Here is a 24,043-nt window from a genome sequence, read left to right as displayed (position 1 = left end):
TCATGATACTGCTTTAAGATTAGGTATGTTGACCCACTCCAGGATTGAGATGACATGCTACAGTATTAAAGATTGCCAAATCAGAAAAATTCTCTCTGCATATTCTGCAACCTCTCAGTGCTTTATTTACATACTTAGGAATGTATTACCAGTGATCTCAGCAGAAGAAAATCACCTTTGCTAAACTTGTTTTATAGAAACACAAAGGAGAGAGCAAAAAGAGCAAGCAGATTTAAGTAAGCATTTTTAATTGTGGGCGGCACTGTGGCGCAGTGGTAGCGCTGCTGCCTCGCAGTTAGGAGACCCGGGTTCGCTTCCCGGGTCCTCCCTGCGTGGAGTTTGCATGTTCTCCCCGTGTCTGCGTGGGTTTCCTCCCACAGTCCAAAGACATGCAGGTTAGGTGGATTGGCAATTCTAAATTGTCCCTAGTGTGTGCTTGGTGTGTGGGTGTGTTTGTGTGTGTCCTGTGGTGGGTTGGCACCCTGCCCGGGATTGGTTCCTGCCTTATGCCCTGTGTTGGCTGGGATTGGCTCCAGCAGACCCCCGTGACCCTGTGTTTGGATTCAGCGGGTTGGAAAATGGATGGATGGATTTTTAATTGGTCATTCAATTTCTATGTATGTTTGTTGCATTGAAATTAAAATTTGTTATGTATCCTGGGATGCAATTCTATTTGAAATAGAATAAATTCTACTGCATTGGACTACAAAAAGAAAACATTTGATTCAGATAAAGACCATTTTTACACTATTACCCAGATCAGAGACTAACAATCAGTATTGGTCTAATCTGAATCGAACGTTTAGTGCAAATGCGACAAATAAAACTACACTGAAAAGACTGTGTAAACTTAGCCAAAACACGACTTATGCCTGAGGAATTTTGGATGCTATCCCAAAGGGTGGCAGGCCTAATCCCTCTGCATCTTCCTCATCACACCCATTCTTTAACATCCTTTACGAATTCTATGGTGTGCAGTCACTTAACTGAGCAAAACATTTTTTTTCCCATTTGCATCGTTCACAATTGCTGCCTACTTTCAGAATCTGATGGGCTACAGGTAGTCCAATTTCTTTCTACATACTATACTCTTTTTTTTTTTAAAAAAAACTTTCAGTATTACAATGTTAATATACTTTAAATTTTTTACAACAGTCAAATATAGTTAGATGTGATGCTATCATCCTTTCATATAATTCTATGCTATACCCACATCAAAGCTATCTTCTTATATAATACGCTGCTGTGGCTGTTCCGTTTGTTGGTCCAGGATTTTAAATAACCGGTAGCTCGCAAACTGTTTGAACTATTGACATGAAATTTGGTACATATATACTACGTGACCTGTTTCAGGGTGATGATCTTTATTACTCTTTTTATTTTTATTTTATTTTAATTTTATTGTAGAATCAACTCTCGGCAGCGGTCAGCAGGGCGGCCGTGCATGCACCGTTCTCATCCCAACCACCTTCGCTGTCACTTCCCCTACCTCTTCATATCTTAAAAAATTCTTGAGGCAGATAGAAGACTTAAGTGCCAGCTTAAGTGAAAAATTAAAGAAAACACACTAAGTAATTCCAACACAAACACTGACTTAATCAGTTTTAATGTGAAAAGATGCCAATGGAAGAAGAGAAGAAGCGGGCCGCTAGGGTTGAGAAAAGAAGAGCTGCTCAGGAACAACAAGCACATCAACCTCTGAGCAAACGAGTTCTAAACGTACAGAGAAAGAGGATGAAAACTATAAGTCAAGTGTATTCACTGCACGTTATTGTGCAGTACGCCATTACTGGTATATTATAATAGATGAAATGTTAATTTTATTTCTGCAAATATTTACAAAGTACTCCAAACTTGTTACATCAAAAAGCAAGTTTAAGTCTACCAATTCCAGCAGGTTAAATTTCTAAGAAAATCAGACGCTAATGACATAAACAAAATGCAGGGAGACCGGCACATCAAAGTGCTGATTATTTTACCAACAATGACATATTGAAGCATAAAACAGTGAAATGCCTCCTAAATATATCCTTCTAAGGGACATGCTGAGCACTTGAAATGCTCTATGAAGAGCCATGCAAACAGTAAGCTGCTTTCTAAAAGGCATTCCAGATCAAGTGGGAAAGATGACACTACCTCTCTGAAATGAAGGACAGACACTTCCTCTCAGTCTTGGCCAGCTTGTTACCAACAAAGAAATCCTTATATGCAGTAGACAGCCTATATGAACAAGGGAAACCCTCAGTCCTCAAGGCTGCCTTCAGTTCAAAGACCCCCCAATGTGCAGAAGTATGCAATGACAATTATTATTAAAGCTAATTTGTTTTTTTCATATCAGAAACTAAGGGAGCCTACTATTGTTACAAAAAATTTACCAACCCACTTGCTGTAGCATTTAAGGATAAGTACATCCCTTCAGCACAGTAGCCTAGTTACTATGCTGTGTGTGTGCAAGGTTAACTCTTCTATCTAATCATTTGTATGACCCTAAATTAGCAACTTAACCAACAAATCCTTCTACTATAGAAATGTAAGTAACCACCTTTGAAGTAATACATGTAAATATAAGCTGCATTCCTCTTTGGGGCTTTGATGTGAAGAGGTCCACTACAAATTCTTCCCTCTAATCTCTGAAAATCCACAAGCAAGACTCAACAATTCTAGATCATGCAGAAGAGAGACACCAAGATCCGCAGTGCAGATCATCATGTATGAAAGAAAAAGAGCAAACTCAAAACATTCAGCTGATGTATTAAAATTATCCTTAGTGGCCATTAAGGAGATCCAGACAAAGAAGGAGTCCCTCGTGGTCTTGATGACTTACCGGTTGCGGCTGCTCTGCAATGCAACAGTTGAAGCACAACCAGAATTCACTCATTGTTAACAGTTCCAGGTTATTTAAATGTGATGCACACAAAAGTGAATACTTTAAAGTTCCTGAAGAAGCTGTCCACTCTGCTTAAAGTTAGAAACAAAGGAGGCTGGAAAAGGAAGTCCTTAGAGTGAGTGAAGCCAGCAACCTGTATAAGAGGGGAAAAAAAATAAAATAAATTTACAGTTACAAAGAGAGAAACAGTTGGGCAATATAACTGTTATCTTCAACTTTTATAACCAGCCATTGTTAAAATTATTTGCATTCACAGGAGATTTCAGCTTATGAGAAACATCTCATCTTGCATGACTAAACACAACATCCTGTTAATTACTCTACATCCCTTGTAACCCTCTTAGTGCATTGTGGCATCTTCATTTGGTAGGAAAAAACTACACCAAAGCACCTCAAAAGATCAAGATGGTGAGTTATATGCTCTATCTGAGAACCTTACTTTTTACCTAAGGCATGGCTACAGAAGAACTGTACTTGAGCATAGCCTCTATCAGAGCTCTCCTTTAAGTACTGGACTACAGTGATTCTTTTCTGGCAGGACATCCAGACATTGTCATTAGATTTCTTCTTCTTCTTCTTCTTCTTTTGGCTTCTCCCGTTAGGGTTTGCCACAGCGGATCATCTTCTTCCATATCTTTCTGTCCTCTGCATCTTGTTCTGTTACACCCATCACCTGCATGTCCTCTCTAAACCACATCCATAAACCTTCGCTTAGGCCTTCTTCTTTGCCTCTTCCCTGGCAGCTCTATCTTTAGCATCCTTCTCCCAATATACCCAGCATCTCTCCTCTGCACATGTCCAAACCAAGGCAATCTCGCCTCTTTGACTTTGTCTCCCAACCGTCCAACTTGAGCTGACTCTCTGATGTACTCATTTCTAATCCTATCCATCCTCGTCACACCCAGTGCAAATCTTAGCATCTTTAACTCTGCCTACTCCAGCTCTGTCTCCTGCTTTCTGGTCAGTGCCACCATCTCCAACCCATATAACATAGCTGGTCTCACTACCATCCTATAGACCTTCCTTTTCACTCTTACTGATACCCGTCTGTCACAAATTACTCCTGACGCTCTTCTTCACCCATTCCACTCTGCCTGCACTCTCTTTTTCACCTCTCTTCCACAATCCCCATTACTCTGTACTGTTGATCCCAAGTATTTAAACTCATCCACCTTCGCCAACTCTACTCTCTGCATCCTCACTACTCTCTAACTTGCTGACCTTCATTCCTCTCCTCTCCTCTCTAGAACATATCTCCACTTCTCCAGGATCTCCTCAACCTGCTCCCTACTCGGGGACTCCTTTCTGATCTTGTCTGTTGATAAGGGGATACAAAGGCAAATTCTAAAGTTGTCGCAGGCCACCTGAGGAGTATCATATCTCTACCATGTCCTGGATCTGCCTTGGGTCTCTTCCATGTGGATTGTGCCTAGAATTTTCTCCAGAAGATTCCCATAATGGTCTATGCTAATTACTCTGGATTCTAAGAGGTGGTGATTTAATTACTAGGTCTTTTGGGATTGCAGAGCTCCACAATGGTGTGACTGAAAGGCCTGTGCTCCAGGCAGTGTTACTTTTGGCAAAATGGTTACATGATTTTAGTCGGCAAGGATCTGGCAGCCAGTTGATCTATATAGGTTGGTCAGACATATCCTGAAGAACCAATGTGAAGCCACTATGTGTGGCCCCCACCCACATTGGGCAAGTCAAGTGTGATGTCAATCCATTGACAGAAACATTTCAGATACAGACCTACAACACCATGACAAAATAAATCAAATAAATACAAGTGTAATATTGGCACATGCCATTTATCTGAACCGACAGAGAAAATAACGCAGAAAAGCCACTTCAATGTTCTCTTGCCTCCCCTGGGGTTGTCAGAATGGGGCGATGTATTAGGAACAGTTCTCTTGCTTCTGCATTCAAGGCATTTAATCATGATATTATGATAATTTGACAGTACAAATTGCCTGGCAGACTCACATTTAATTTACCCATGTGGGGAATAGACACAAAACTAGGCCAAATTATGACCACTTCATCAGGAAGTTGTGCTCTCTGTCAAATTCCCTTAGCTCCTGAGCTCTTCTGTAAAGCCCAACAAAGCACAACACTACCCAATAAAGCACCCAAGACAAACCATTTGCCCACCACAGGCAGTATTTGTGTTGCAGCTGTGAAAATGACACCCCTGGAGAAGCTTAAATACGTGGGAGAGTTGTAATCGCAGGTTTGCAATCTCACGCTAGCAATTACTGCCGTTTGCAATTATGGCTTAATTAGAAGTCATTTCTAATCCTCCTTTGAGCTGCAGCCCTTACCTCCTCTTACTGTTGTTTGTGAAAACTCAAAAAAGTCAACTCAAGACTTTGCTTTCGGCTGAAGTCTGTAGTTAACAACAGCTGAGAAGAGCTTGATGTGGGCTATCAGAAGAATACAAGGCCAAGGACCAAATTAACTGGTGTTGAAGATGCTTTGGGATTAAAAAATAGACAACAAAGGGATTCAAAGATGTGCTGGAAAAAGACTTGCGAAGGAACTTGTTACAAATGCAATCTTTAATCTGTCAATAAATGCTGCTATATGCTTGCTTCAACCTCAAAACTGAACAAGCAGTCAGATACACAATGTCTACAGCACACTTACTTCTTTTCAGTCTCAGCTTTTCTTTGCACCAATCAGGGGTCCAATTTCATTTATTTTTATCTTCCCTATATTTACCAATTATAACCTTCAGCAAGTATAAATAGTCATGCAAAGTACCAATGCAATATGTACTTCAAGAAAAAAAAGTATGAGTGACAGCTACAAACTGAAATATTCTATATCCAAATAATAAACAACAGCACGCTACAACTACTTCTGTTTAAGGCCAAGAAGAATCCCAGAGCTGCCATCCATCCCTACATTGATGTCAAAGGGGCATGCCACCCTCCTGAAGTCCACAGTGATTTTCTCCATTGAGAGAAGAAAACCAAGTCAGATCACAAAGCATCTCTCCTTCGACAAAGGCGTATCTTGCACTCAAGGCAGACACTGGACCATGGTGATTAGTGAGCACAAAAACAAATTCATTATTTATTGCAATTCTGATTTCTCACCAATCAAACAAAAGGCTAGTTGATCATAACAGGGTACACACCATTGACATATAGCATAAGACTCAAACGAAAACAAATAAAAAGACAATGAAGCAGCCTGTGAGAAGGCGGAGTATTATCTGGAAACATCACTTGGAATTCCCGTTCACCTGCCCCTTCCACTCACTAAAACAATGGAACTTTTTAATTTCCCTTCAAGGAGGTGCTTGTACGAATGGGATGGTAAATTGTAATATGTATTGTATTTCTAATTCATAATTGTCAACATTTCTTCTCATCATTTTATATAAATAATTTAACCTTGTATTTGTACTCTTTATTGCAAACAGGCACACTTTACTTATTTGGGAATCATAAACACATATTTCTCCAATAAATGCGTTAAGGGGGATGGTCATAATTATACAATTGTACTGGGTTACTTTCCAGAATGTTCCAACATTTGTGCTAGATTTAAGAGTAATGTAGCCCAGGTTTATATTAAGTTTTTTTTTTATATTATTTGCTTGTACTATATACTAGAGGAGCACATAACCTTGTCTTGCTGGTAGCTGCACAATATTTAAAATGTATACTTGGTTACCCCATTAGATGGGCAATCTGTGCGAATGGGGTGCCGCATAGTGAGTAGTGTGGGATTTGGGGGGTGGTGGAAGGAGGGGAGGAAGTTTTGAGAAGGAAAGAGAAGGTGAGAATGAAGTAAAGGAGAAAGAACATGGATAGAGTAGAAGGGAGCGAAAGAGTAGATGACAAAGAAAGCAAAATTGTCCAAGACTAAAATAAACCAGGTCAACCAAGTCAGAAAAGTGGCATGTCCAAAAAGCAAGGTGTTACATTATTAATGGTGTGTTAAGGGCATCCATATTATATTTCTCAGCAAGTATCCACACTGTGCCAGAAACAAATATATATACATGTACACATATACATACATACACACCCACACACATATAAATGTGTGTGAAAATATATTTATCGTTGATTATGTATTAATTAAAACTGAATATTTTGTGCTGCTCATGAACAGTAAATATCTTTAAATGACTTTAATTGGCTGAAAGTTTGACTTATCACCTAATGGAAAGTACGGTACTTTCAGTACTTAAGTTAATCAGCGAATGAGATGGGGATTGAATACTGAATATATTTGCTGGACAAAAAGGTGAGATTTTATTTTATTAAAGAAAGGATGCCTTCTACTTGCAGTATTTCTACAAATGGAGACACGCCTATAAAAAGAACAAGTCATTTAATAGTGTTTACTGTTAGATGAAAGAACAGGAACCAGTGCATTTGAGTTATTGTGGTGGGGATGCCAAGAACAGAATTAAGTACCCATGAACCAGCCCAAGTTTAAAGCAAATGAGGGCTGGATGTTACAGTAATAAATAAGTTTGTAAATTGCTCCTACTAGCTACTGCCTGTTTTCCTTCCAAAACTGTGTTCAGCTTATCTACCAGAGAGCACTATCTCACAGTGGACAACTGCCCTAAAGTATGCTGCACTGCTAAGTGGTGTCACACAACCAAGACAATTTTTGGGTGTTGTGCAGGGTTTTAAAGTGTCATGGAGCAGCGTGGCACTCCTGGCAGCCCAGAGGTACTGACTTCAGAGATCACAGTAACAGACCTTACATTTTTGAGTTTGTTCTTAATACATTTTGGGGAGTATACACTTTACTTATAAGGAAACTAGGGCAACTATTCAATTAAAAAAATGTAATCGCGATTAAACAATTAAAACTTTCATTCAAAATTAACTGCATATTAATAGCAACTTTTATTTCTTTCAAGCACAATAATATTTTCCTTTAAAGGAGAAATAACTTGAGAATAATTTCTAAAAAAAAAAAAAAAAAACAATTTTAACAATCACTTGCCTATGCATAATAAATTATTTCAGTTTATTGATGTAACAGGAACACCACCCAAAACCATTTCTGGGGGTTGCTATTATACTCAGGAAAACCAAAGCATATGGTTTGGACTGCTGTGTTGCAATAAAACATACCAACAGCACTAACAATTGCACAAAAAATTACACAATTAGGCTTTTATACAGAAAAGAATTGACTAGAAAAAAACTTATAAATTGGTGTCTGATCTTGTTATTTTTTTAGATGTTTTAAACTGTACGTTGTCAAAGAATGTATCATTTATGAATTATAAAATAAGTCTAACTATCTTAGCCTTCTGCCCAAATGGATGGAAATATTAGAATGATTAATTTGCACTGATTATTGCCTAGTTTTATCAGTTCCGGTATAACAGAGGCTGACATACAATTAAACAACAACGACATACTATGTCTGATTTTGGGCAAGTGTGAGTGACGTATAAGAAATCAGAAATCAGTGTGTCATCTGCTCTTTAGCTACATGAACATACAGTCATATGAAAAAGTTTGGGAACCCCTCTCAGCCTGCATAATAATTTACTCTACTTTCAACAAAAAGATAACAGTGGTGTGTCTTTCATTTCCTAGGCACATCTGAGTACTGGGGTGTTTTCCGAACAAAGACTTTTAGTGAAGCAGTATTTAGTTGTATGAAATTAAATCAAATGTGAAAAACTGGCTGTGCAAAAATTTGGGTCCCCTTGTAATTTTGCTGATTTGAATGCCTGTCACTGCTCAATGCTGATTACTTGCAACACCAAATTGGTTGGATTAGCTCGTTAAGCCTTGAACTTCATAGACAGGTGTGTCCAATCATGAGAAAAAGTATTTAAGGTGGTCAATTGCAAGTTGTGCTTCCCTTTGACTCTCCTCTGAAGAGTTAACGGCATGGGATCCTCAAAGCAACTCTCAAACGATCTGAAAATAAAGATTGTTCAGTATCTTGGTTTCAGGGAAGGCTACAAAAAGCTATCTCATAGGTTTAAACTGTCAGTTTCAACTGTAAGGAATGTAATCAGGAAATGGAAGGCCACAGGCACAGTTGCTGTTAAACCCAGCAGGTCTGGAAGGTCAAGAAATATACAGGAGCGGGATATGCGCAGGATTGTGAGAATGGTTACAGACAACCCACAGATCACCTTCAAAGAACCTGCAAGAACATCTTGCTGCAGATGGTGCATCTGTACATTGTTCTACAATTCAGCGCAATTTGCACAAAGAACACCTGTATGGCAAGGTGATGAAAAAGAAGCCCTTTCTGCACTCACGCCACAAACAGAGTCACTTGTTGTATGCAAATGCTCATTTAGACAAGCCAAATTCATTTTGGAACAAAGTGCTTTGGACTGATGCGACAAAAATTGCGTTATTAGATCATAACAAAAAGCGCTTTGCATGGCGGAAGAAGAACACCGCATTCCAAGAAAAACACCTGCTACCTACTGTCAAATTTGGTAGAGGGTCCATCATTCTGTGTGGCTAGTTCAGGGCCTGGGCCCTTGTTAAAGTTGAAGGTCGGATGAATTCAACCCAATATCAACAAATTCTTCAGGATAATGTTCAAGCATCAGTCACAAAGTTGAAGTTACGCAGGGGTTGGATATTCCAATAAACCAATGACCCAAAACACAGTTCAAATCTACAAAGGCATTCATGCAGAGGGAGAAGTACAATGTTCTGGAATGGCCGTCACAGTCCCCTGACTTGAATATCATAGAAAATCTATGGGATGATTTGAAGCAGACTGTCCATGCTCAGCAGCCATCAAATTTAACTGAACTGGAGAGATTTTGTATGGAAGAATGGTCAAAAATACCTCCATCCAGAATCCAGACACTCCTCAAAGGCTATAGGAGGCATCTAGAGGCAGTTATATTTGCAAAAGGAAGCTCAACTAAGTATTGATGTAATATCTCTGACATTTATTGTCCTGTCTAATTTTGTTATGATGCATATTGCATATTTTCTGTTAATCCAATAAACAATATCACTGCTGAAATACTACTGTTTCCATAAGGCATGTCATATATTAAAAGGAAGTTGCTACTTTGAAAGCTCAGCCAATGACAAACAAAAATCCAAAGAATTAAGAGGGGTTCCCAAACTTTTTCATATGACTGTAGGTAGCATTTGCACCATGCTGTTTCAGGTCAGATATTCCTCCACAGGCAACTGAAAAAGTTCCACAGCAAGCGTTTTCATCACCAGGGACAGGGGTGACCCACTGACATTCTGCCTCTTACTCACACGTATATCTTAACAGCCTCTTGCGTTTCAAGGGTGAACTTGCATTAGCAGACATACTGTGTGTAGTGTCTTGTTCTGGATGTTCCACTACACTGTGCAATGTGACTATGTTTAATATGCTCAATATCCATATTACTAACCGAGAATGCTAAACCGGATGGACGCAGGGACATCCGGCCATGGGCCGTAGCCGCAAAAAGACGTACTGCGCAGGCGCCCCAAGAAATGAGGCTCCGCGAGAGGCGGACTTACTGCGCAGGTGCCCCAAGAAATGAGGCTCCGCGAGAGGTGGCCGCGACCACAGAAAAAAGGAGTGAGCACAGAAAAAGGGAGTGAAAGAAATGAGGCCCCGCGACGCCGCAAAAAGACGTACTGTGCAGGCGCCCCAAGAAATGAGGCTCCGCGAGAGGCGGCCGCGACCACAGAAAAAAGGAGTGAGCACAGAAAAAAGGAGTCAAAGAAATGAGGCCCCGCGACCACAGAAAAAAGGAGTCAGCACAGAAATAAGGAGTCAAACGCAGGCGACGCACAGCGCCGCACGAAACCCATTGCACACGAAACTAGCACACAAAAAAAAAGAAGCCGCTCGCGCCCACCTGCAAGCCCCCCCCCCCCTACAGGCACCGGACGGGACACACACAAAGAGGACGATTCAACAAGCCCCTGGCACACAAAAAAAAAGAACCCAAAACCACCCCACTCACCCTACAAGCAACGGACAGGACACACACAAAGAGGAGGATTCAACAAGCCCCTGGCACACAAAAAGAAAGAAGACGCTCGCGCCCCACCAATCCTCCACCCCCCGCAAAAGCACACAGCGCCGCACGAATCCCATTGCACACGAAACGGGACCCACACAAACAGGAGGATTTAACAAGCTCCTAACGCACCAAAAAAAAGAAGCTGTGACCGCCACGCCAGGCCCATTAGAGACGAGACATGGCACACGAAACGTTCACAACAACGACGAATCAGACCCACAAACACACTAACATCAATAAGAAGTGACACCCAAAGCCCCATTTCTAAAGGAACCGTCCATATTAAACATACGTCATCTCAACACCTTCACACTAGGCAGCATAGGTGGATCTCCTTACAATAAAGCACTATTAACCGTTCAACTGCAGAAAAGGCTCCATATTAACAGTGAGTGCGATCCTCCTTATTACTTATCCATATTTCGCATGCTGAGGAACAAACAAGTCATGAATACACGCTCACGGGTACAAAACGATTCGGCTCGGATAACGGGACCAAACACACGAACCCGCATGAAACAACAAAATACACAGCGGCGCATCTGCATTACATCCTACAATAGTTCATTTGATTTTGCATCTACCGGAGTAAATATCAGGTCACCAAAAGGCAATGACCCATACTGCTTTCGCGTATGTGGACAAATATTACATCGCATTGGAACAGTGCACCCTGAAACAAATCAAGAACGCAAATATGCACAAATCACGTCGGCACCTACAAAGCGCTTCTGAAACCGCGGAAGAACAAATGTCTCGGCTCCAAAAACACATGTCACTCCTTATTCCAAATACCGGTCCCAATCACAGAAACATCGGTATCCACTATGACAATGCACAGTAACAATGCACGTGACATCCGTCTTGCCACACTATTAATTATAGATGAATGTACAATGGCATCCAGTCACTTACTCAACACCATTGATAAACTTCTACAAACGTTGATGAATAATAATATTCCCTTTGCGGGAAAGGTACTTTTATTAGGAGGAGATTTTAGACAGTGCTTAACTATTACTCCACTTACAATGCGCTCAGCTATTGTTCAGTCCACCTTAAAATACGCGAACAATTGGCATTGCGTTGATGAATAATAATATTCCCTTTGGAGTGAAGGTACTTTTATTAGGAGTAGATTTTAGACAGTGCTTACCTATTGCTCCACATGCCGTGCGCTCAGCTATTATTCAGTCCACCTTAAAATACGCGACGACGTCATATAAACAACACGAGACCGAACTACAATACATATACAGGCGCGAGACCTGATTGGTGATAATACGAAGAAACGAACAGTGAGTTCGATCCTACTTATTACTTATCCATATTCCTAACGATAAAGATCAAACAAGTCATCAATTCACGATCACGGATACAAAACTAGACGGCTCGAGTAACGGGACCACAAACACGAACCCGCATCAAACAAAAAAATTCACCTCGGCGCGCTTCTAAAACCGCGGAACAAAAAATGTTACGCGAACAATTGGCTTTGCTTTCTAAAGATACACTTTGTACAAAACATGCGATTTCCAGATCCCGAATATAACAATTGGTTATTACAACTAGAACACTGTACACTCACCAATACAGATGGACTTCACCCAGATATTATTACAATTCCTCAACCCTTCATCTGCGACGACTTACTTATGGAGATATTTGGAACAGCGGTCTCATTAGACCAAATGCCCCTTTTAACACAACGCACTATATTATGTCCAAAAAAATATTAATGTTGATCACATTAATAACCAGGTCATTTCATTACTTCCTGGAGAGGCACGGCTCTATCTAAGCTTTGACAAAGTTGACTCTGATGACGACAATGAACATCTAAATTTCCCCTTAGAATATTTGAACACTATTAACCCAGCCGGATTACCACAACACAATCTTAACCTTAAAAACGGAACAATAATCATGCTATTAAGAAACCTTAACACTAAACAGGGTTTATGCAATGGCACACGTTTAGTCGTCAACACCATGACACACAATGTTATTCAAGCAACAGTTCTTACAGGATCACATGCTAACAATACTGTTCTCATTCCTAGAATTGACCTTACGAGTTCTGACCTAGAATTACCTTTTACATTGAAACGCCGACAGTTCCCCATTAAACCTACATTTGCCATGACCATCAACAAATCACAAGGACAAACCATAGACAAGGTTGGCATCTACCTCTCTGAGCCCATTTTTGGACATGGACAACTTTATGTTGCCTTCTCACGTGTTCGCCGTTCATCTGACGTTACAGTTAAAGTTATAAATGCTCCATGCCAAGGAAGACTCATTCAAGGACAGGACACCATCTTTACTACTAATGTTGTGTACAAAGAAATATTCCAATAAACCATTACTCTGTGCCAAACACTGTATTTTTTTGCTTTCTATATGCATCATCCACACCTCCACACTATTCTATATCTCATTCATACATCTCACTCTTTGTCATGCCCCAACGCCAGGGGTTGGCGAGCGAAGCGAGCAGGGGGCGGAGCCCCCTAGTGTTTACATAGAACAATGGCAAGGATGGCACTGGCGCGCAATCTGACTCAGCGCACATTGCTTGTCCATCTGCAAAGTCAGTGCAACATGAAAATGAAACTCATTCACTCTGCTTCTATAACTGGTTTGATTTTAACTGTCCTGATGTTATTCTCTGCACTTTAAAAAACTTGTGTATGGATAAAACCATGTGTACAAAAATGACATTCCTTACTGAATCAATACGGTATATTGTATTTTATGTTAGAAGACTATTATCAAGAAGCAAAACTGAAAATGACCAAGTGCTATTAATAGACTTGGTTTCATTTGGCACTGTTGATTAAGTTTGAAGTGTGGTCAAATTGACCAAATTAAATTAACGCATTTAGGGGTTGCATTAAAAAGTTTAATTACAGAAATATTTAATGTATTAATTGCACATGTTAACAGTAATTAATCAGCAGCTCTAAAAGAAAAGCAGCAAAGCTGTGAACATTCCAGTTACAGAGATTGGGAGGTCATTCAGCATACTGAAAAGCAGTAAATCACCTGTACACTACTCCTGAAAAGTTTCAAGGAATTTATATATCAATGAAAAGAAAGCAGACTTCTAGAGCAAGGAGAGCCACACAGCCTATTGGGAGAAATAAGTGCAGTGACATTCATCACTGACAGAAGTCCAGTTGACAGTTTGCCTTACATCATCAGCCAAAGTACTGCCACAAATAACGTTCTGCCAACTCTGTACTAAGCTGACAGGCAGTACAAATGAGCAACCAGCCAATCTTTACACAGTGCCAAGGCAAAGTACAATCTCACAATACCTGCAACCATGTCTTGCACACTCCCTCCCACTATGTCAATGCCAACAGGGTACAACTCTGAGTCCATCTAAAACCGCAAAGTTAACCACTTCAAGGTTAAATCCACTATCCTCCTAAGGTCCTCCCTGCCATCTCTGTTACAGATCACCGGGCACAAACTATTTGTTAAGTAATGCCTTTGGATCTGCTATTCCGCTGACATAAATGGAGAAGCAGTAGCTGATGTAGTGAAAAATGGGCACAACTTCTTTTCTTCCTTTTGTTTCGCTTTATTTATTAAGTCACTTCTGCAAGCTCTGCTCACTTCTCTTACGTTGTATGCATTCCTGGGTTGCCTTTAAATGCAATATGGTGTCAGTCTGTGGAAACCATGCACTTTTCAGCAAAGACCACAAACATTTTATGTGGCAGTTACTTCTTTCTCTGTATCAATATGGATAGGGTAACATCACCTGAGGCATGCATGTGGTAAGATGATCCCACTTGTGTCAGATTTAAAGCTTTCCCACGGTAGAAAGCCATGCTGCAAGTCATTCATCCAGAATAGCAGCAGACCTGACAAGACATTCATTCAGAAATTCCATGTTGCTGTAAGGCAACATAAAAATATTTTTTAATGTAATACAGTAGCAGAATTCTTAAAAAAATAAAAAAGCTAAACATGGATACCATATTAGAATGCACAATGCCCTCCTAGTTGATTCTACCTCCAAATTTTCCTGTTTAACTCCCAAAATGTATCAAGGCTTCAAGGTTCAGTAGACGCCTGGAACATAACAATCCCAGTCTTGTCCGTGCAAGCCAGTCCTCATTCTTTGCTCTCAGGACCTGTTGCCAGGGCCACAGCTGCAGAGTCAGTCTTTCAGAAATGTTGGTGGGGGGGAAGTTGTACACAAAAGTGTCTTTTATCTCTGATATGCAGACAACCTCCCAGCACATGCAAAGTGCTTCCTTCATCCAATCCTGCTTCTCCACAGGCACAAATCTGCATTTGAACAGAGGATGTGGTCTTAACTGATAGTACTGCTGACATCCAGCCGTGAGAGCTTCAAAGTATACAAGTGCATTTGTGTGTGTATGCATATGCATGCAAGCATAAGGGCAAAGGTACAACAAGAATGATGCCAAGGGCTTGTGGCTTTAAACCTAATAATCACCGCTGAGCAGGCTGTGAATATCTAAGATGTTCCAAAACTATAATGGCCTACTCTATAACCAGTTAGGACTACCAGCTAAGGTGTTCAGCTGTAAAGTTGCTCATTTAATTGTCACCACACTCTGACTATGCAACCCTGGGTGAGATACTTGACCTGCCAATGTTCAAACTGCTGAAACACAGAAACAAAAGGGCCCACTTATGATTTGTCAGACATGGGAATAATAAAATGTAAATAATCATACTCCTCCATTGCACTAGCCCTAAAACCACCAACTTTCATATATCTTACCTCTAACGAGCATTACTGTAACTTCAGGATCTTTGGCAGCAAAAGCTGGCCCGGTAGTAATGGGCACAAAGTAGAAATCAACCTTCACAAGGATGCTAGTCCATGTTAAGAGAAACATAAAGCTGATGAGACAGCTATAGACACAGCAAACTACACACAGAAAGACTCCAAGAGTCTGGACTCAATATTTGCCAACTACTTACATGGTTTCAGCAATACATGGTACAGCAGATTCTTCTTCACGGTACTCTTTTTCACAACGCAGTGCTACATGATCTCATTATCTATACAGTGCTTTCATAGCCTGTGAAGATTCAGTGATTGTCATGGCTTTGTTACAAAAACTCCTCAGAACAGAAACAAAGAGATTGTTAGAAGCACTCCAGAAGTGTGTTGGTCCAGTGGGAAACAAAAATGTTAAAAAAAAAAAAAAATTGAAGGGCGAGATTCAAGTGCTGGCTTTTCAAGGAGGCGTGATATCAGAGTGAATTCCCAAACAGAGACATAAAAGCACCTCTAATTATAGATCAAGGCTTTGAAAATATATGCTCACTCATGGTCAAATGAGATATTTTCAGCCATATAATTGGCAAGGTAGAAGCACATATGAGACAATACACCACTGGAGCAGTCACAGCAAACCATCTTTTAAAGCAGCTTCATTGGTTTATAAGATGAGACTCAAACTCCGCTCCATTAAAAAAAAAAAAAAAAAAAATCACACAATTAGAACTGACATTTCTGGGAGCAATCTCTCACAATAAATACGCAGACTCACAGCCAAGTGCTTCGAGGCTACATGCTACAATGAAACAGAATTTAAAATGATATTGTAATCGACCATCACCAAGCGTACACGGATCCCTCACCCCCAGCCATCTGCACTGGGGATTTCATGTTACTAATGAATTTCAATGCCTAAGCTGACCTGTTTAGGGAATTTGTGCAGAGTCTTCAAGATAGAAAATTAGATTATCACCTCATTTTCAAATCCTGCCAACTACTCTACTGATCCTGAGCAACCTGCCCTAAATTATCAGTGACTAGCACATCTCAGTGATGTCAATGTTTGAGTAAAAGCAAACCTATGGCAAATGAATCTCAATAAAACTGAACTGCCAGAGCTGCTACTGTGGTGATAAATAATACTTTCTTTATTTGTTGCACTTTTATATATCAGGTTTATCGGTATGTATTTTAAAATTATATTTTATATATTATTATATATTGTGGAGGATTGCCGGCTTCCCAGTCCGGCCCTCACCCCCAGGCCGCTAGGAGGAGCCCTCCGGACAGCATATTCGTGCCCCGAGTTCCAGCAGGGCCTCATGGACTTTGTAGTGTCGTTACACAGCCTTGCTGGATACCTTGGGGGCCGCCAGGAGTCGCTGTGGGCCCTTACGTGCCCTATAACCCGGGAGTGCGTCATCACCACGTGACAGGAAGAAACGACGTGCTCCCGGGCTGAAGAAAGACTGTTTGCCCTGACCCGGAAGGAAAACAGACTAGTGGGTTTGGCCAGGAACCATTTCCGGGTCAGGGGCTATAAAAGGACTATGGGAAGCCCAGTACACTGAGCTGAGCTGTGGCTGATGGCCGGAGTTCCCACCCCTTCGTTATATGTTCAGGGGGAGCAGCCATGGACTGTGCAATACCTCCCCATAGATGCTAGATGGCCGCCCCCCTGGGTTGGAGCGGTGCCTTGGTTTCCCACAGGGCTCAATGGGAATTGGAGTTGGGTGCATTCCTGTTGGGTCCCGGAGGCACCACCAGGGGGTCCTGCAGCTGGGACTCCGGAACCCGTATGGGCAGTATATTCGCCACACCTGGAAGTGCAGCAGGAACTCAGCAGTCAACCACCTGGAGCACTTCCGGGTGGACTATAAAAGGGGCCAGCAGCCACCACTCAATGGCCAGAGTCGGGAGGAGGAGGACAAAGCTTGGAGGAGGAGTGGTGGTGCAAAGAAGAGTGTGTTTTTGTATTTGTTTGGTGTACTGGGGATTGTGTTGTGCCTTAGCAGACACTATTCTTTTAGTTTGTTGACATTTATTAATATTATGTTAAATTACATGCTATGTGCTGCACTTAGAGATTACTTTATGCAAATGAGGGATGCAGCAGAAGCAATTGACAGTTGCACTAGCCAATAGGGTGGACAGACAACTGAAGAACAGGCAGTGTCTTGGACTGGAAAAAACAGATGTAATCATGTTTGTAGTGTACAGTGAGGTGCAAATTGGAAAGAGAAAGTTTGGCAAAGTTCAAGAAAGATGAAAAGCTCAATGGTCAGCAAGCATAATATAAACCTTCAGTGCTGGTGCCAGATGCTGTGGCTGTGAGTGTAGGTATTGCTCAGCCAGAAGCAAAAAGGCAGGGAGAGAGAAGAGCAGTTGGAAGTGGTGTTCTCTGATCCAAACCAAGTGGAGCTAAAAGCAGATTAAATTTAACAAGTCCCCCATGAGCTTTTTCACACATCTACAGACTTTGAAAGGGGACCCTTACCCCGCCCTCTGAAATAGTTTACATTTACATGTGTGTCTGCTTGATTTGAACAGGGCTACCCCACCTAAACTTTGCTCCAACATTTTTTAATTATACATTTGCAGTTTCAGACTTTAAAGAGGGACACCCAATCATTTAAGAAGCCTCCAAAACATAGTACTATTATTTTATTTTACTACAGACAACAAAGCTAAAAATAAAAACATTCATGTCTTTGCATGAGCTGGCTCAATGTGTGGTATGTAGACGTTATTGTTGTTATATATAGAGTATATACAGTGGTGTGAAAAACTATTTGCCCCCTTCCTGATTTCTTATTCTTTTGCATGTTTGTCACACAAAATATTTCTGATCATCAAACACATTTAACCATTAGTCAAATATAACACAAGTAAACACAAAATGCAGTTTGTAAATGGTGGTTTTTATTATTTAGGGAGAAAAAAAAATCCAAACCTACATGGCCCTGTGTGAAAAAGTAATTGCCCCCTGAACCTAATAACTGGTTGGGCCACCCTTAGCAGCAATAACTGCAATCAAGCGTTTGCGATAACTTGCAATGAGTCTTTTACAGCGCTCTGGAGGAATTTTGGCCCACTCATCTTTGCAAAATTGTTGTAATTCAGCTTTATTTGAGGGTTTTCTAGCATGAACCGCCTTTTTAAGGTCATGCCATAGCATCTCAATTGGATTCAGGTCAGGACTTTGACTAGGCCACTCCAAAGTCTTCATTTTGTTTTTCTTCAGCCATTCAGAGGTGGATTTGCTGGTGTGTTTTGGGTCATTGTCCTGTTGCAGCACCCAAGATCGCTTCAGCTTGAGTTGACGAACAGATGGCCGGACATTCTCCTTCAGGATTTTTTGGTAGACAGTAGAATTCATGGTTCCATCTATCACAGCAAGCCTTCCAGGTCCTGAAGCAGCAAAACAACCCCAGACCATCACACTACCACCACCATATTTTACTGTTGGTATGATGTTCTTTTTCTGAAATGCTGTGTTCCTTTTACGCCAGATGTAACGGGACATTTGCCTTCCAAAAAGTTCAACTTTTGTCTCATCAGTCCACAAGGTATTTTCCCAAAAGTCTTGGCAATCATTGAGATGTTTCTTAGCAAAATTGAGACGAGCCCTAATGTTCTTTTTGCTTAACAGTGGTTTGCGTCTTGGAAATCTGCCATGCAGGCCGTTTTTGCCCAGTCTCTTTCTTATGGTGGAGTCGTGAACACTGACCTTAATTGAGGCAAGTGAGGCCTGCAGTTCTTTAGACGTTGTCCTGGGGTCTTTTGTGACCTCTCGGATGAGTCGTCTCTGCGCTCTTGGGGTAATTTTGGTCGGCCGGCCACTCCTGGGAAGGTTCACCACTGTTTCATGTTTTTGCCATTTGTGGATAATGGCTCTCACTGTGGTTCGCTGGAGTCCCAAAGCTTTAGAAATGGTTTTATAACCTTTACCAGACTGATAGATCTCAATTACTTCTGTTCTCATTTGTTCCTGAATTTCTTTGGATCTTGGCATGATGTCTAGCTTTTGAGGTGCTTTTGGTCTACTTCTCTGTGTCAGGCAGCTCCTATTTAAGTGATTTCTTGATTGAAACAGGTGTGGCAGTAATCAGGCCTGGGGGTGGCTACGGAAATTGAACTCAGGTGTGATACACCACAGTTAGGTTATTTTTTAACAAGGGGGCAATTACTTTTTCACACAGGGCCATGTAGGTTTGGATTTTTTTCTCCCTAAATAATAAAAACCATCATTTAAAAACTGCATTTTGTGTTTACTTGTGTTATATTTGACTAATGGTTAAATGTGTTTAATGATCAGAAACATTTTGTGTGACAAACATGCAAAAGAATAAGAAATCAGGAAGGGGGCAAATAGTTTTTCACACCACTGTATGCATATAGATTACATATACATATATATAATCTATATGCATCATGGACAGTGGAATTTTATATCACAGCCCTGCTGGATACCATGGGAGCCTCCAGGGGACGCTACAGGAAGACACGAGGATTTTTATTATAGCCCGGAAGTACTTTCTAGTCACGGGAATGGGATTAATAAAGTACTTCCGGGATGAAGAAAAGGAGTTTTCACCTGACCCGGAAGTGTTATGAAATCACATGGACTGAGAGAAAGAAGCACTTCTGGATCAAGGACTATAAAGGACTCTGGGAAAACCCAGCAAGTTGAGCCGAGTTGGGAGGAAGGGTGACTGAGCTGCTAGGAGTGGAGGATTGTGTATTATTGATTTATTATTGAGTATTGTGGAGTGTAGGTGCTTTGTGCACATTATTATAATAAATTTAGTTTTGGGACTTTTACCTGGTGTCTGACGTGTGGTCTGAGGGTTCAAGGGGTCGACAGCGCCCCTATCTGTCACAATATATATATTGCATAGTTTACTGTCAAATAATGCAAAGAGTACGCAACACGTGTTTTGCCCTAATTCTGAGCTCATCAGGCATACACACTCACTGTACCCCCTCTCGGGGATCGAACCTCGGACGTCAGCGTCAGAGGCGAAGACTCTTTACGTTGCGCCACGGCGTGTGGTTCATTTATTTGACAGCATGTAGATCGGGGTAATTACATTCATGACATTCATAGTCTGAATCACAGACTTATAAATGTGTGTGTTCTAAACCAACTGGTATTAATCATAATATTATTCCTACTGTTTTTTGGCCTTTGCTTGTATCTTAGGAGAGGTAAAGTCTTCAAGATGTGGGATTCAACCTTATAGAACTCTGGGGTTCAATACAGTTTAGTCCTCAGCAGTTTCCTGTATCACCAGTACAATCTTGAATGTTCTCTTGGACAGTATTATTTATGCATATGCTCAAAGACGGGTGGATATCCAGTTTTTTCATCTTTGCGGCACTTCCTGTTTTTCTGGAGCATTCTCCCAAATCTAAACTGAAATTCTTGAAATTTCAGCATTTACTTAAGAACACTTGCCACTTTTCAATCTCTTTCCACCACTGCCATTTTTTCTTTTAAACTCTGAGGGAAAATTGCTTCATCATTCCTTTGCCTGGTCTCGCACTGTCCTACTGCTTTACTTTCTCATTTTTATGACAATATAAGAGATATCACCTAGTACTTTCATTTTTTTAAATGTAATTTGTTACCTACCGATTATGAAATGCCCTAAACACCTAGAGGGTTTAATGGCAATGTATGCCCACATAAAGTAAACGTAAGCAGGAATTTGCTTAGGCCTAGGTTTTGACGTAGCACAGCATTTTTCTTGTTGCATGCTGAGCACTATAATTCATCCATCATTCAAATAAGGATGTCCTTTTAAACACACTTGTTACTGCAAGTGAAAGAAAGGTTTGCTTTTAGACTAATTAAATGCTGTCAAGTGACTCATCCATACTTTTTAACCTGCAACATATATTAATCTTGGCATGCACTACTGAATGAAATTCTAAAAAGATGGTGGCAGGTTTTAACTTTGTTAAGTGCACAAAAGGACATCAGCAGACAAGGGAAAAGTGATAATGTAAGAGTAAGTGAAGGCCTATAAGAGTAAGTAAAGGCCTAGGATAGAAGCACTTTATGGCTTTTGTTCCCACAGTACCCTCAAAGCATGCTTCTCGATTCTGCTGCATTAACATCCTTGTTTTGCTATAGCAATAAAGAAAACAAAGAAGGAGATTCCATATTAATTTCAAAAGACTGTTTATAAAAAGCTACATAAAAATTCCACATGCTTAGTGAAATTATTTCCATATTTTTAAAGTGGTGTTCCATCAATCAAAGTGAATTGCTCATAGTCATTCACGGAATCTGAATATACATCAGCATTCATGACAGTCCAATGCCTTATCTGCTACACCACTCTGCCTACCGAGTGCTTGAAAGTCGTGCACCGGTATCAGTGTTTCTGATTAAATCATCACAATTTTGAAAGAAAAAAGCATTCCTGATGGTTCTCCTAAAGAGAGGACCCACGAGACATGCCTGCTGTCAGTAGTGGACCAACAGCTCATTCTACCTAAATGGATTGAATATAATGGTCAACAGGAGGTGAGCAGCTCCAGACAGGATGGCAAACTAAGACAGGGAGACATTTAATATAAAATTGTTACTCAGGTGAACTTCTAGGGCTACCCAGAAACAGAAAGTGGGTAGAAAACAGGATGTGCGTACAAGACAGGGAATAAAACACATCAACTTGACAGAGTGATGGCACAGCAGACTCAACTTATACTTTGAAAAAGTGAAAGATTAAATTAAATATGCCCTTTCCAAGGAATCTGCAAAAACACTCCTCAGCCTGTGCTCATCTCAGGTGTTAGTGCCACCAATTATACTTGCAACTAGCAAGGCACAAGATGGAGAAGGCTCAGCGGAGTGTTAAAAGCTCCACACAGCATACCATCTTTCTCTGTAGATACATGTTAAACTGCTTGCCAGGGCAATTATTTGCAAATCAAAAAGCCAAACAGGTGTTGTAATAAAAATGAAAGCTGTGTTCCACAGTATACGCCAATTTTTAGAGCTCGCTTATCCCAACTAGTTTAACTTTAGGTCAAAGGAGAATTCAGCAGCAATTGGTGCAAAACAGCTTCATCTACTGTATGTCTACATGAAGGTTTGAGGACTACAGTGTCTCTGTTTTCTTAGCTAAATGCAACATTTATTAAGAGTGATTTTTTTTATTTGAAGACTATGCCAGAAGCTCAAGGCAAAATGTTCTTTTAATTAAAGAGATGCCTCATCATCTCCTTTCAGTATGGAACCTTGATAGGCAATCAAATTGCAAAGTGCTTTAAAAAAACAATTGAAAAACAAAGGAAAAAGGCAACACATTCAACTGTAAATAGACAGCCAGCAACACCAGCAGCCAGGCAAAGTGCAGAGTCAGGCAATCAGGGTTTGCAGATTTTGCAAAAAACTGTAACTAGTGTCATCAGTCAAAACAGACTAGATGTTAGATGAAGCGGTATGGTAGTTTTGGACTTGGCAGCTAGGAGCTGGAACACAGTGGCACTGGGATTCTGCATCTTCAAACATACTCGGTAGCAGTGTTGCTAAACCAACTTGTACAACTTTGATCTTCTGTGTAGTTACAGTAAATTATAACCGTAAAATACTAACAAAAGCAGCACTTCAGTAACTTATATTCCAAAATGGCAACACTATTGGTGATCAAGGATGCGAACACACAGATAGTTGAGGAGGGTAAACTATTTTTCCCTCTTTAACCATTTACATCCAAAAGGGAGCACCTGGCATCGATGCTGGAAATAACTTGAGAGACTGCTGTTCACTACCCTCCAACAATTTGTATGGCAAAAATGGCTGTGGCTTTATCAACAGTATATTGAGCAGCAGTGACCTGATTCCACTGAATGCATGACCCTGCCATGCCTTATTTGTAATCAGAATAAAAAGACACATAATTAGCACCTTTTCATATCGCAATTTTGGCACAAAAAACTACCCCAGGAGAGACAGTAAAGGGAAGAATACTGTAGTACATGAATGCTTTTCACATAAATAATGAAACCTTACAAGAAATAGCTGGAAGTAAAACATGAACTGTTAAATACTTTGGGACAAGACATCGTAATACTGAGCCCAAGTTGCTCACTTTGGCCTTTCCCTAGGTATGTATTGATGTACACATGCAATGCTCTATTTTAAAACACAATATTTGACAAATCACTTTGTTTTTGAGCTGTTACTGGAGGCACTTTATATTCATAAAGACATTCATTTGATACACAAGTTTTCTTGAGAAATCAGAAGAACAAAAATGTCTTTGATACGCCTCTCAGTATTATAGCTTGTGGGATCAAAGCATCAACAACAGCACATCCAAATGCCAAACCAGGTTTACTGTAGTAG

General features: G+C 40.6%; 1 protein-coding gene across 2 annotated transcripts in view; it reads right to left on the bottom strand.

Annotated features, from left to right (window-relative positions):
• Positions 1-24,043, bottom strand: part of cdc42se2 (CDC42 small effector 2) — a 101,474-nt gene that overhangs the window by 43,449 nt on the left and 33,982 nt on the right. Inside the window, exons 1-2 of one of the 2 annotated variants that reach the window (XM_051930079.1) lie at positions 14,677-14,812; positions 2,825-3,020 (exon numbers count right to left, since the gene is read on the bottom strand). In XM_051930079.1, coding sequence (XP_051786039.1) covers positions 2,825-2,878 — 54 coding nt within the window. In that variant the 5' untranslated portion in view covers positions 2,879-3,020; positions 14,677-14,812. Of the gene's footprint in view, positions 1-2,824; positions 3,021-14,676; positions 14,813-24,043 lie in introns of those variants that run through there. The other variant, XM_028804878.2, reaches the window with a different exon arrangement.

Source organism: Erpetoichthys calabaricus, chromosome 7 (assembly GCF_900747795.2).
Source record: "Erpetoichthys calabaricus chromosome 7, fErpCal1.3, whole genome shotgun sequence".
In the NCBI taxonomy this organism is placed as follows: Eukaryota; Metazoa; Chordata; class Cladistia; order Polypteriformes; family Polypteridae; genus Erpetoichthys; species Erpetoichthys calabaricus.
The sequence above is the reverse complement of the archived record's forward strand: the minus strand, read 5'-3'. Positions and strand labels throughout refer to the sequence as shown.